The 13,996-nt window shown below is 35.4% G+C and overlaps 1 protein-coding gene across 1 annotated transcript; it reads left to right on the top strand.

Annotated features, from left to right (window-relative positions):
- The first annotated feature begins 4,143 nt into the window (after positions 1-4,143).
- On the top strand, positions 4,144-11,616 carry LOC141611875 (glyceraldehyde-3-phosphate dehydrogenase GAPCP2, chloroplastic-like). Its single transcript, XM_074430526.1, has 14 exons — positions 4,144-4,494; positions 4,586-4,680; positions 5,412-5,479; positions 5,573-5,611; positions 7,479-7,579; positions 7,689-7,801; positions 7,895-7,994; positions 8,111-8,257; positions 8,440-8,500; positions 8,632-8,729; positions 10,015-10,157; positions 10,281-10,364; positions 11,048-11,137; positions 11,235-11,616. Exons 1-14 carry the CDS (start codon positions 4,420-4,422, stop codon positions 11,281-11,283), a joined length of 1,263 nt encoding a protein of 420 aa, XP_074286627.1. The 5' UTR covers positions 4,144-4,419; the 3' UTR covers positions 11,284-11,616.
- Positions 11,617-13,996: the final 2,380 nt, after the last annotated feature.

Below are 13,996 nucleotides of genomic sequence, written 5' to 3'. Positions count from 1 at the left end.
ATAAAATGCAGCATTATAATATATATGAACATGCTTAATTTTATGCTAAATCGCCTTTTAAGAGCCAATATCGTATATTTTATCGGTTTTTATGGATTTGCGTGATTTAACTTATTAAAATCACAATAATTACATAAATTCATATTTATGTACAAGTTAATTACCCTAACCATCTTAGGACTCAAAACTTAGTCTTCACTAATATTTTGACAATAACTCAACTTGATTTCTTAATATTGTTCATTATGGACCAAAAATACAAAATTATGCTATAAACTTCAAATTAAATAATAAAAATTTCAAATAATTTCAAAATTTGAAATTTAAACTCATGAACATTCTGTAAAAATACCATGACACTAATAATGTTCAAAACTTAGGTTAAATATTTCGGAAAAATATCGAGGAAAAACAATGTTGCGGTTTATCGGTTTTAACAAATATGACAATAAAATATGAGAAAAATTATTTTCATCAAATTTTCACTTTTATATCTGAAATATATGATAAAATGCAACATGTGACGTTTTTCTTTAGTCATGAAATATGTTTTAGCATTATAACTAATTATAGTCACTATTTATGTGATTTTTCATCAAAAATTCATAAATCATGCAAAAAGACTTCACTATAGCCAAAACTTTTACACACATCTTTTAAAATTGCATGTGACAACATATTAAATTTCCATGACCATATTCGAAACATAACTCATATTAACCTAATTACCCATTTAAATACGATTTTAATTTATAAAATTCGTATTTCGAGCAAAACAACTTATTTTAACATGAAAATTTACAGGCCATCAGTATGTATTACATGTGAAAACATATCCAAAAACCACTGAAAAATTCAAAGTTTAGCTATTTTTCGTCCAAAAATGACATTTTTCTCATAAAAATCACATTTTAATGCCAATAATATATAAAATGAACAATAAAATCCATAAATAAACCAAAATATCCCAAATACATGTTAGGACCAGAAACTTTAACATGCAAAGTGATTTCGTGATATATCATAATAAACACAAAATTACAAGTTTTATTTGTTAATAAGATTAACTCGGAAAAACAATAAACCGATTTGCATGCAAACAACCTAAGGCTCTGATACCACTTGTTATTATTCATTAATCTCATTAGTATACATATACATAGTATGATAGTTTAATTTATTCATAAAATTAAAACAAGATCTTATGCATGCAAACATAAAACAAAATAGAGAAGAAATCGTCACTTCTTACATTGGTGTTTCGGATTTATTGGGCACCAACAAGATCTCCTACTTGTTAGTTCTTGAGCTTTCCAACAATGGATGAACTAAGATTCAAATTAGAATCTCTCCCAAAAGCTTATACCCAAAGAACACTCTTAATGACTAATATTATTATGAGCTAATAATAATACTAATCTTACTTAAAATTTGGACACAAAATATTGATTTTGTTCTCCTCTATTTCGGTTAAGAGGAGAGGATTTTGTGTGTATTTCTTACTCTAAAAATTTCACAAAATGTAGAGAGATTATATTTTCTAACACTAGAAAATAATATGATGGAGTAGTGAATAATTATAGAGGAAAACCATTGGCATTTTCTAGCATGAAAAACCGGTTGGGAGGGGGGAGGAATTGAGGCCAATGCATGCACAAATTTCTCTTCTCAAGAGCTATAGGGTTGCATGGCTACATGTAGAGTAATCATTGTGTTTTTCTATTTAAAATAATTAACACAATTTAAAACCCTAACCCTCCCCATTTTCGGTACATACACATAAAATGGAAGATCCATTTTATTTTGTCATTTGTCAACTTTGTCATGTGTCACATGTTACATGACATGTTACACTTATTATAATGTATTTTTAACATATTAAAAATCAACATATTAATAAAATATGTCACATACAAAATTTAACTAGTAATTCTTGATTACTTGTACCAAAATGGTTTATCAAATTATAAATTACAACGTCTTGTATTTATAATAAATTATTCATTCAATTTCAATTGTTTCGTAAACAATAATTTTATCTAAGTAATAAAACAATTTGATTACTTAGTACGTATCTTATTTAATCGAATTACAATGAGACACGTTAATTTTACTCACAAAATCATCCGTCAATTTTAAGCAATTTAATTAACTCGTATCGGCATACGATTAATTAAATAATCAATTAAGAGTATTTCCCTATAGGTATGACCTAAGGGGATCAACTGATCACCACCGTCGCACGACAGTAATGTCAAACTCTAGTTAGCCAATCATTACCGATATGTGTGGACCAGTTGACTGTAAAATATTACATCCCTCATGTATTCTTAAATATGAGATTTAAACATGTGATTATCATGATCGACAGTTGTGATCGCATTATTGTCGGAGGACACTTATTCCAACACACTCACCATTATACCTATCTCCACCACCACCACCACTACCACTACCACCATCAACCCCCTCAACTCACCATTATCACCTCCCACACTGACACCTTCACCCTTCACCATCGACGTGCTCAAGCTATGACACTCACTTTCGAGCCACTACCCAAAACACCCACGACTACCACAACCACCTTTCATCCACCCAATTTACACCATAACCCACGAATTCCCAAATCCAAATTTATGGGATTTAAAGGTCAGATATTGTGTTGATTGCGTTGTGGGGGGTTTGATTTTGGTGGAAGTGGTGTTGGTATGCGTGATGTTGGAGATCGATTAGGGTGGTGTTCACGTCGAGTGGTTGATAGGGTGGGGTTGAATTTTGGTTGTTTGGATTAATGGTTGATGCCATTGACAATGTGGACGGGGTCGTGGACACTATATATAGGTGGCGGGTCTGGGGTGGTGGCGGTGGCGGCGGTTATGTTGGTTGGTGTCTGGATGATTAATAGAAAACATGGATGTAGCTGAGAAAAGTAAGGGTAAGAGACCAGGAGGGAAAAATTGTGAATCAATAGTTTCCTTGGTATTTGTGCACTGATCAAATGGGAAGATCTTTGTGAAACAGAGAGAGTATGTAATTATTACTTAAGTTTAGACTTTCCTAGAGAGTTTTAATTTAATATGAGCAATTTGCAATTTAATTAATAAGTTGTACTCCCTCTATCCCGGTCATTTGTTGTCCTATTACATTTTGGGGTGTCTCGGTCAATTGTTGTCCTTTTCTATTTAAAGAATGCATTTGATGGATAATTTGATTCTTCACACTCAACTTGATCTACTTGTCATTTAATAGTTGATTCATCCCCTTTCCTTGGTCTTTGTGCCAAAACCAAAGGAGAACAATTGACCGGGACGGAGGGAGTATTTGACTTGGTTAATAATTATGTTTGAGTGTTCAATTTGGTACAGCTACCACGGTTTGCCGTAATGATAACACGCTCATTTATTTAGGTAAGTCTAGTTAAATCTCTTGGATAAGTGGGAGTGTTACAATAATATATGGATGCAATTATATTTTTAGAGCCTTAAACATTGTCTCTAACTATCTCTATATTATCTATTCACTTAGATCTTTTTAAGGTGTTTAGTTTGAGAACATACCACGACATGGGAGATACAAATTAGTTAAGGTGATTGTAGTTGGTGGTTGAAGTTAGAGTATAGTGGTGAATGGTGACTCGAGGGGTTTGTGGCAATGAGGAATGGTGATGGTTGTAGGGAAGTAGGTTGGTGATGGTTGAGCAGTGTAGATTCTCTGTCCCATTTTGTGTCTCATCACTTCTTCTATTGACATATAAGCACTATGATATATATACTATTACCATTTCTATTATCTTATGTGTGATGTGTCAAGATCTTAAGGTAGTGAGACCGAAGATGAGATATAAAAGTGGGACAAGTGATTTCAACTGGGTGGTTGAGGAGACGTATATTTGGTAAGGGTCAATAATGGTTGATTATAATGAATTTGGCTATCGATTTCAGCTTTATTGAAATCCTAACATTTAAAAAAATAAAGAGAAAATGATCTTAATTTGAAACAAATCCAGCTCAATTTTATTATCGTAAATGATATTTTTGTGATTAAAATATTTTTATTTTTGTGATTAAAATATTTTCACATAAATTTATAGAGTATTTGACAAAGGAGAGCATATAAACCTAAAATAAAAAACAGAAATTTGAGGAAATCGTATTCTTCTCCTTTAACGGAAAATAAAAACAGAAAAAGTTCCCCCCACCCACCTAACATAAACATGAAGAGGCTGAGTACTGTGCATTGGTTCCATTTTTAAATGAAAGAAAAACCATAACACATTTCCCCATTATTTTTTTGATTGTTTGTTGTTGACTATCTTCTCCGTTAAATTCTTGAATCATCATCTAGGGTTTCCTCTTTTCTTCATTCATTCATTCATTCATACATTCTTCCGCCTTCCTTTATTCCTTACTTCGCAAAATGGCCTTCTCTTCTCTCCTACGATCTGCTCCTTCCCTTACTCTCTCCGATAATCTCCGCTCCCATCTTTCTCAGGTTTTCTTGTCTTTTTAGACCAAAAACGAGCAACTGTACATTTATTTTTATTTGACGGATTTTATATTGTTTGGATTTTGTAATTCTTCAGGTCAACAATGGTGGATTCAATACACAAGTGGCGTCATCATTCAAGAGTCACAGTGTCATTTTTGGTGATGCTCTTCCTAACGCATCCTCTCTCAGGTCAACCTCTTCTTCTTCTTCTTCCTTAGTAACTATTGCGTGACACGGTTCCATTGTTTTAAAAAGAAAACTCATTTATTAGCGATACAAATGACTAATCTTTTTTTATAAAAAATGGACCGTCTCATGGTGTCAAGCCGTCTTATTCTAGAATTTGTGCTTCTTCTTCGTTTTCTTTTATTTGATACGGAGCATTTCATATTTAATAGAGTTGAGATGATGGAAATCATCCGTCTAACTTGATGTAAAAGTTTTAGTAGTAGTAGTAGCCTTCAGTATCTGTTACCAATCTATTAATTGACGATCAACTGAAGCGACATTGTCAGCCGGAAAGTTACAAATCAAAACACGTCTACTTACCAGTCATGGTCTAGTATACACTATTTGTCTTCTAACCGTCGAACAAACACCAATTAATACTATTACAGCAAACACTAATCATACATCACAATTTACAAACGATTATAGTAGGTCGTAGTCTATAGAGGGAAGTGGGCTCAAGGGTCTTATACAAGACCAATTGCATCTTCTCCGATTAGGTGCGGTATTCATTATCATGTTTTAAGTGTCATTTGCATTTTCAGCTGGAATTCGTTTCAGATAAAATATCTCTATTGTTTTATAAAGGTCATTAAGACATGTATCTTGACATTTTCTACATCGTCATAGCGTGACTAAATTATTCACCCAGTACAAGGATTTACAGAGTTGCTTGTGTGTGCATCAAACAGGAAATCTAAGCCCTTTTGCATTCAGCCTGTCAAAGCTACAGCTATTGACATTCCACCAACTTTTCAAAGTGAGTACCACTGTAATTTTCCCCTAGTGTTGATACACCTCAACATGATTATGTTAGGCTTGCTAATACGTTAAAATTTTCGTTCATTTTCAGAATCAAAAAGTGGTGGGAAGACAAAGGTTGGAATTAATGGTATGTGTTTTTTGTTCGGATCGGGCATCTATAGTTCTATTATGCCTGTGTTTTTCTATCACATGATATGTAATATTAAACTAGAGGTCACATGCTCATATGACTGTTGAAATGGTGTAAGGAATAATCAAATAGTGGTTACGGAGATGTTTGTGTAACTAAAATTTCAAAAAATATGGTAAACCCTCCCAATGGAACTACTCATTGCAATGCAATTTGATACATGTGTGCATTTGGTTGATTATTATGGAGAGTGAAATAGTATAATAAATTGTACTTCACTAATTACGCTCTACACCAGGGTTGATTGAGACAAGAGACCTCGCGAGTAACTCGAGATCGGCTCGGTCAAAGCTTAGCTCGGGCTAACGAGTCAAGCCTGAGCTAACGCTAGCTCGACTCAAAAAGCTCGCGAGCGGCTCGAACTTCTGTGATTAGATAAGATATTGCTTATATTTTGTAAAAATATTTTATCATGATTATATCTTTGTATCACACATATCAAATGTCTCACTGATTTGCCAAGTATTTTTACATATAACTTTCAAGCCTTGTTAGTGAAAATATCGGAAGAAAAAAAATATTAACCGTTATATATAGGCTCGATTTGAGCTCGAATTTGGCCCGAGCTTGTGTTAAAGCTCGCAAGCTTGATAGCGAGCACATTTTTTTCAAGCTCGGCTAGCTCGAAATTGGCTCCGAGTTTTGATTCTTGAGCACAAGGTCAAGCTCAAGCTTGGGCTCGGCTCGGCTCGTTAGCACCCCTACTCTACACTACGCACTACACTATTATTCCAATTTTAGAATTTGTTGTACAGCTACCTATTCATGAAATAAATATTTTTGCTTCAAACTTTGAGCGAGAACTGAGTAAAGTAGGGAATATGGTAAAACTTAAATTTGGCAGGAAGATGAAAAAATGTAGCACGCCTCGTTGTATTTTCCGTGTCCTCCCATCCCTAGCGACAGACCGACACTTACGAGTTACAAGTTCCCTGGGATATTGATCGTTATAAACTTCTCATATGAAATTTTATATGAGAAGTAGAGAATGTTAAATCTACCGGTTGATGGGGTTTAAAAAAATACATTCAAGATTTCTTCGAAGTGAAATGGTTTAATTGAAAATTCCGCATGTAGTGCAATGGTTAAATGTATATTGTTTAGAAATTACGTGGAGTAATTTAATTGGAAATGAGGAAATTTTTTAAGAATGAATGGACAAGAGATTGACATGGACACCAACGCAGCACCTTGCCATTGATGCCTGATGGAAAGGATTAGTATCTCTTTTTTGTTTAGCTATTGAGGTTTAGTGGTGCTATCAGCCATAGTGGTGAGACTTTAGAGAATGACATACATGAAGAGACTGAAACAAGAATCATACCATATTCTACTAGAATGACATACATGATGAATTTGTAAATGACCTGGGCTTATATGAGCAACTAAAATCCCATGTTTTATTACGCTTACCTGTCCAGACTTCACATTCTATGGCTAGGTTTGCTTGTAGTCCACATGTTTATGTTCAACTAGGTAGCATTAAGATTCAAGCTTTCAGTAAAATAGATGGTTTTAGGCAAAGTTTTCGTCGCTGCGACCTAGTTGTAAAGACACAAATTTGCACTATAACATGCTTAAGAGTATTAAGTTAATTTTCACCTGTCCTTCTTTGCCACTTGGTTAAGGAGAAAAGAAAAAGTGGAGGGTTATCATGTACTTGCACAATTTTTAGTATTTGTATCCAACTGTGGGATTGATATCCTGGCCATGTCATTCTATTTGTTGATATGTCAACTCCTAATGGGTTGTGTGGTTTGTTTGGATATCAAATGATTGTTGCTTAACTTGTTTTCGTGACAAGGTTTTGGTCGGATCGGAAGGCTAGTCCTACGGATAGCAACATCTAGGGATGATTTGGAAGTAGTGGCTGTGAATGATCCCTTTATCGATGCCAAATACATGGTATATAGAGGGTTTTTGGTCTTCTCTATGCTATTAAGCTACATTTGTGTTCTTTTAGTTAATGAAACAAGGTTAAAATATTCTTATTTTGCATCCTTCTCATGGTTAGGCTTATATGTTTAAGTATGATTCAACTCACGGAGTTTTCAACGGTACCATTGAAGTAATTGATGATTCAACTCTCGAAATCAATGGGAAACAGGTTAAAGTTACAAGCAAAAGGTATGATTTTGACACTCGCTTCATCGTCATATGGTAAATTATCCTAGAGTTTATTTTTTAAACTATGAATGCGGGCTAAGCATTGTTCTACAGGAACCCTGAAGAAATCCCGTGGGGTAATTATGGTGTTGAATACATTGTTGAATCATCTGGAGTTTTTACAACATTGGAGAAGGCAGCTGCTCACAAGAAGGTGGGTGTTATATTCCTGTTAATCATTTTTTTCAAGTTTCATTTACACCTTTTCATAGCATTTTTGTAGTTGTATTCCCCTTGAACGCTGTCCTGAATAATAAAAAAATTCTACAGGGAGGTGCTAAAAAGGTAGTTATTTCAGCCCCATCTGCCGATGCACCCATGTTCGTGGTAGGTGTAAACGAAGGAACATATAAAGCAAACATGGACGTTGTCTCCAATGCAAGTTGCACAACCAATTGTCTAGCTCCTTTGGCAAAGGTTCACTTCCCTCTTTCCCTCTTCTTCTCTGGCCTTCATAGTCTACATTGGTCTTAGAGCATGAAAAATGAATACTTCATTATACAAGTCCTCTTTCATATACTTTCTCTCTTCTACATCATCCACACTATCTTTGAATATTACCAACTGCTTCTACATCTATTTATGCTGTTGTGGCTCAGGTGGTTCACGAGGAGTTCGGCATTGTTGAAGGTCTTATGACCACTGTGCACGCCACTACAGGTCATCTTAACTGCACCTTTCCTAAACTTAGCTTTCCCTTAGCAAATTGTGCATTCATGAAAGCATTTTACTGGCACAAAGCATACCTCCATATTGTCGGCTTTTTTGACATCTGAGTTCTTGAGTTTCAGCAACACAGAAAACTGTTGATGGACCATCTATGAAGGACTGGCGAGGTGGCAGGGGAGCCGCGCAAAACATTATCCCTAGTTCTACTGGAGCAGCAAAGGTATGGTTATCTTCGTATACTTATAACCCTAGGGTAATTAATTTAATTTTAAAACTCTTCAACGTAATTTCGTTTGATGCTAATAATTGGTTCTAGGTCAATTTAAAGATAGTGTACTGTTTATTTCAGCTTGCTTTTCCGAAATGTCTGTTTCAGAACATAAATATTCTATTCGATTTTGTTAGAAATTGATTACAATTTTAAATAAAGCTGTATTGTATGGTATCTTTGCAGCTTTTTGGTTAGGCTTCAAGTTCACTTTCCAGCAAATGTGACCAATTAGGCAATCACCAATAATAGAGGAAATGTTGGGAGAATATTTTCGGTTTTAGACTACGGGGTGCGGGAGATAGTTATGACTAATGACTTATCTAGGACATTGACACATTGCTAGTTACTTAGTTCCGATGTTGTCAACTTGCTGAAGGTAACGCTATGGAGGCAGGTGGTGGAGTTTATGCACATTGTGGGTAGTATTGTCACTTTGTTGAGTTCCTGGAAATAGAGTTTCCCTCAACAGATGTCCTCTTTACTGCACTGGTTTATCTGATGTGCATGATGCTGATGTACTGATGTATAAAACCCTGCCTCTTGGGTTACAGAGATTGTGTTTCTTATGCTATGAAGCATGTGTGTTTTTCTAGAGTCCTGTTTTCACGGAGTTAGTTGAAAGGAAATAGAGTGGTCTTCCCCTCTCCTCCGATCCTTTCTAATATCCTATCCAAACAAGCTTTAGAAGATGATTTAAAATATACTCTTCGGGCTTTTCTTTCACAACTTCTCTCGGTTGTTAACATAGGGGTAAAGCTGTGTACATCGGATCTCCTTTACTTCTTTATTGGTAGGAGCCTTTGAGGAACTCGGGTAATGTTGTTGCTGTGCTTCTTATAGGATATACCATACTAAACCTCAGCAAATATATTTGAATGAACATCATTAGTTAGTTTTATCCATTACTCGAATGGGTGGGTATTATTGTTTATGTAATGGACAATTGCTCTCCGTTGTTAACATATAGGGGTAAAGCTGTGTACATCGGATCTCCTTTACTTCTTTTTTGGGGGGAGCCTTTAATGTACTCGGGTAATGTTGTTGCTGTGCTTATAGGATATACCACACTGAACCTCAGCAAATACATTTGAAATGAACATCATTAATTAGTTTTATCCATTACTCGAGTGGGTATGTATTATTGTTTAGGTAATGGGCAAGCTAATGATGTAGTGTAAACTATTTAGTATTGTGTTCTTTCATCCTCAGTTGTTTTCGTTGTCTTCATTTTCAGGCTGTTGGGAAAGTTTTACCTGAGCTCAATGGAAAACTTACGGGTATGGCATTTCGAGTGCCAACAACAAATGTTTCCGTTGTGGATTTGACTTGTAGACTTCAAAAAAGTGCTACCTATGAAGACGTAAAAGCTGCTGTCAAGTATGTCTCACCTTTTCTTGGGATCTTTTAGCGCTATCTATGCCTTGTCTCTTTAATCCTTTTTCATTTCTTGGTTTATCTAAAGCGCAAGTGTAATAAATTTCCTGATATATGTTCTGTCAGGTTTGCTTCGGAAGGACCACTGAATGGCATTCTTGGATACACAGAGGACGATGTTGTCTCAAATGACTTTCTTGGTGACTCAAGGTATGGTTCTCCACCTTTTTTTCCCTTATGTGTTTATGGTTACTTCTCATTAAATAAGGCCACTGTCTTTAGCTCACCTCTTTTGTTGTATCTCTTCAGTGTTTTTTTTTTGACAAGATAAAATAATTGTGCACCATGCACACACTCCTTTCAAATTTTTACATTATTGTGCCTGTGCATACATTAATTTCATAGGTGTTAGCTGCAAACTACAAACTGTGAAAGTAATCTAATATTGTCAACACAGTAATCAAAGCTAGTGTGAACTTGTCATTTTGTCTTGTATGAGATGTCTCACCAACCTAAATCCTTGTACATATTTGTCATTTTATTGTAGTAAATCAGTTGGTCTCACATGTAAGTTTGTGTAACCTTGTTGGCAGGCGACTGCTATTCAGAATCTATGTTTAATACTCCCTCAAATCCATTGAATTTGTACACATTTGCTTATTGCACAATGATGAAAGAAAAACATGCAACGTGGAGTCTTGAGTATAAAGTTACTAAATACCCTCAACTTACTAACATGGGGGGAGAGAGATGGTGGGATGAAGGGTGAGGGTATAATTGTGACATTGCAATTAAAGCTTTTCTAAAAAGAAAATATATGCTATCAAAAGAAAAGAAGTATGAGTGAAATTATCCCTGGTTTTTGAATTTATAATGGTGGTGCTTGTCCTTAGATCAAGCATATTCGACTCCAAGGCTGGTATTGGTCTGAGTTCCTCTTTTGTGAAGCTGGTTACGTGGTATGACAATGAATGGGGTTACAGGTACTTGTTTATTCTATCTCCGTATCTTACCGATCTAACTACTTTTGGAATATGTCTTTTTTCTTGGCTTTAACTGGTTGTCTCTTCCTTTTTGTAGCAACCGTGTTTTAGACCTGATTGAGCACATGGCATTGGTGGCGGCTTAGCTAAATACTATTGCTGAGAGTCTGATCTTTGGTTGATGCGATTTTGTTGGTTCCGCACTTGTCTTGAGTAGTATGAAAGCTTTAGTCATTTATAGTTTTACGAATTTTGGTTGATATGATAAATGAATGTTGGCTACTTAGGATATTTGTAATAATCCATAGCGAGAGCTGCAGAGCAGCTTCGATCTGCCTGCTGTGCTGTGCTTACAAATTTGAATAGTATTTTTGCATGTAATATGCAGCCTTGTTCTTGGGTTGCATGTAGTATTAGCAACATATTATAGACAATCGGTGTTGCTTTTTATCAATCGAGTTTTACTAATATCACACAAATTTTGATATTAACATTCCAATTTTAACCTTGTCATCTCTATCCCCTTATTTTGATATAGTACAGTTAAATTTAAGGGACGGATACTAAAAAAAATCAAACTGCTTATACACAACAATGGATATTCTCCCCCTCTCGCATGCTCATGTATGAACCACGGTGAAGCATGATACGTTTATATAAGACAAAGGAGGTGATGTTTGTGTGATGCCCATGACGCCGCCATGATCTGGCCGTATACCAACTATGGCACCACCATGATCAGCTCACATACCAACGACGACGCCGCCTTGGGCAGTTTGTGTAGCACACATGAAATCCCCTTGGTGTGTTCGTGCACAATACACGACGATGTCCAGGTGCACGCATGAAATCAACCACGATCCTCCTATGGTCCGCAGTGATTTGATGTTCTCGTTGGTTCAGTACTCATGCAAATGGAAGTTGAGGTGCATCAATTGTTTAGTTTGCTGGTATTATGGTCCACCGTCATTCTATGTTTTCTATTCGCTCGTTAACAAATTAATTGTACTTCTTTTAGGTCAAACGAGTAGACCATCTCAGTAAGTACATCATCAATTGATTAGTCATTTTCATAAGTTTAATCCAAATTTTTTTTTAGGGTAGAAACATCAAATCTTCAATCAATGTAAATTACTAACTAAAATAAGTAAACTAAATCAATGGAAAATTAAAGAGAGAAATAGTTCATCTTTAATTGTTGTTCTTGATTATGTTAATGATGTATGAATGATGACATTGTTAAAGATGAAGTGTGAAGGTTAGAGACGATATAATGGGAGGTTAAGGGAATTAAAGGAAAGGAAAAGATACCGCTCGGCCATATATGACTCAGCAAAGAATCAATCAATCAATCAATCATCAATCAATCAATACATATATATAAAGCAGAAACTTTTCAAGCGATATTAGAGAGTCCAACTTTTTTAGAATTCCTAACAAGACTAGATTTCGAAACACATTTAATAAAATTATCCTAATAAAAGTAGATTTCTTAATAGTTTAATAAAGTTATCCTAATATAAGTAGATACTTTTTTAGAATTCCTAACAAGACTAGATTTCGAAACACATTTAATAAAGTTATCCTAATATAAGTAGATTAAATTTATTTTAATAATAAGATTATTCTAATATAAATAGGTGATACTCAAAATACACAATATAACCAATTATATGATATATTAATTATAATATACATTATTCATATACTATATCGAGTTAATTATATTACTCCTTTTTGAAATTCACATTTTTAAAATTACCGTACTCCCTTTTGAATTTTTTTGCTAAAATTACTCCGAAATTGCATTTTTTCCTAAAATTACTTCAAAATTCCAATTTAAGTCACCTATTTCGTTTGTTTTTGAACTTATTCCAATTGTGCCTTTGTAATACTACGTATTTATGAGTCTTGGGGGTACTCTATCGAGTAGGCCTTACTCTGTCGAGTAAGGGCGTGTTGCGGATTAAAATAGTTTCTGTTGGGTACTCGATCGAGTAACGTGGGTACTTGATCGAGTAAGGGGGCACTCGATCGAGTACCTTAGCTACTCGATCGAGTAGCCGGTTTTTACTGGGGTCAAATGTTTTCTCGGGTTTTGTTAATAATGCGATTAGAGTATATAATACTTCCGTCATTGTTCCTAAATTACTTTTCAAAACCTAATCACTGTGAGAAGAGAAAGCAAACTACGTCATTAGCTTTAATCGCATTGTTGGCAAATCCCGGAGCTTGGAAGGTCGGATTTCACTTTCCTTTATACCGTTGTGATCCTTGCGTCGAGGGTAAGATCTATATACCATTTTTATGATGTTTCTTTAAAGTTGGTTAAACCCTAGTTTGGGGATTTGGGGGTTTTGTTGTTTGTATGATTGGTAGTGATTATGTGTTTGTATATTAGGAGGAGGATTCGTAGAGAAAGCTTTTGATATCACCGTGAGATCGTCCGATTGTTGTGCTTTCCGGTAGGGTTTCCCTACTCAAAGATTACTTACATAATGTGTGGTGATTGTCTTTGTAGTTAGTGTTGTTGATTGATTCGGACGGTTGCGATATTGTATTGTGATTGTGATTGTTTGTCTCTGGTTCTCGAGATGCGTTCTCGGCTGAGTGGAGTCACTTGCGGGAGTGGCTTCACGCCCTAGTTTCGCTCTTCGTGGAACCCGCCACGGAAGGGGATGTGCACATTAATGGGACATGGTTATCGCTCGGTATGATGAGCGGGGATTTGGTGGGTACGGCCGCGGTCCCCCATCGGCGTGGTGGTCCAAAGGACGGTCGGTGACGGAGATGGAGTGGAGTGGATGATTGTGTATGATTGTTTGAGCCGTATTGTTCTTGTATTGTTGGTTATATAAA

Source organism: Silene latifolia, chromosome 11, assembly GCF_048544455.1.
Source record: "Silene latifolia isolate original U9 population chromosome 11, ASM4854445v1, whole genome shotgun sequence".
NCBI classification, from domain to species: domain Eukaryota; kingdom Viridiplantae; phylum Streptophyta; class Magnoliopsida; order Caryophyllales; family Caryophyllaceae; genus Silene; species Silene latifolia.
This window is presented reverse-complemented; position numbering and strand designations above follow the sequence as displayed.

Excerpts from the sequence above, each read along its gene's own strand:
- LOC141611875 (XM_074430526.1), top strand. The coding sequence starts at position 4,420 with ATGGCCTTCTCTTCTCTCCTACGATCTGCTCCTTCCCTTACTCTCTCC. Across the intron at positions 10,158-10,280 it reads GACGTAAAAGCTGCTGTCAA|GTTTGCTTCGGAAGGACCAC; the intron begins GTATGTCTCACC and ends ATGTTCTGTCAG. Across the intron at positions 11,138-11,234 it reads GACAATGAATGGGGTTACAG|CAACCGTGTTTTAGACCTGA; the intron begins GTACTTGTTTAT and ends TCCTTTTTGTAG.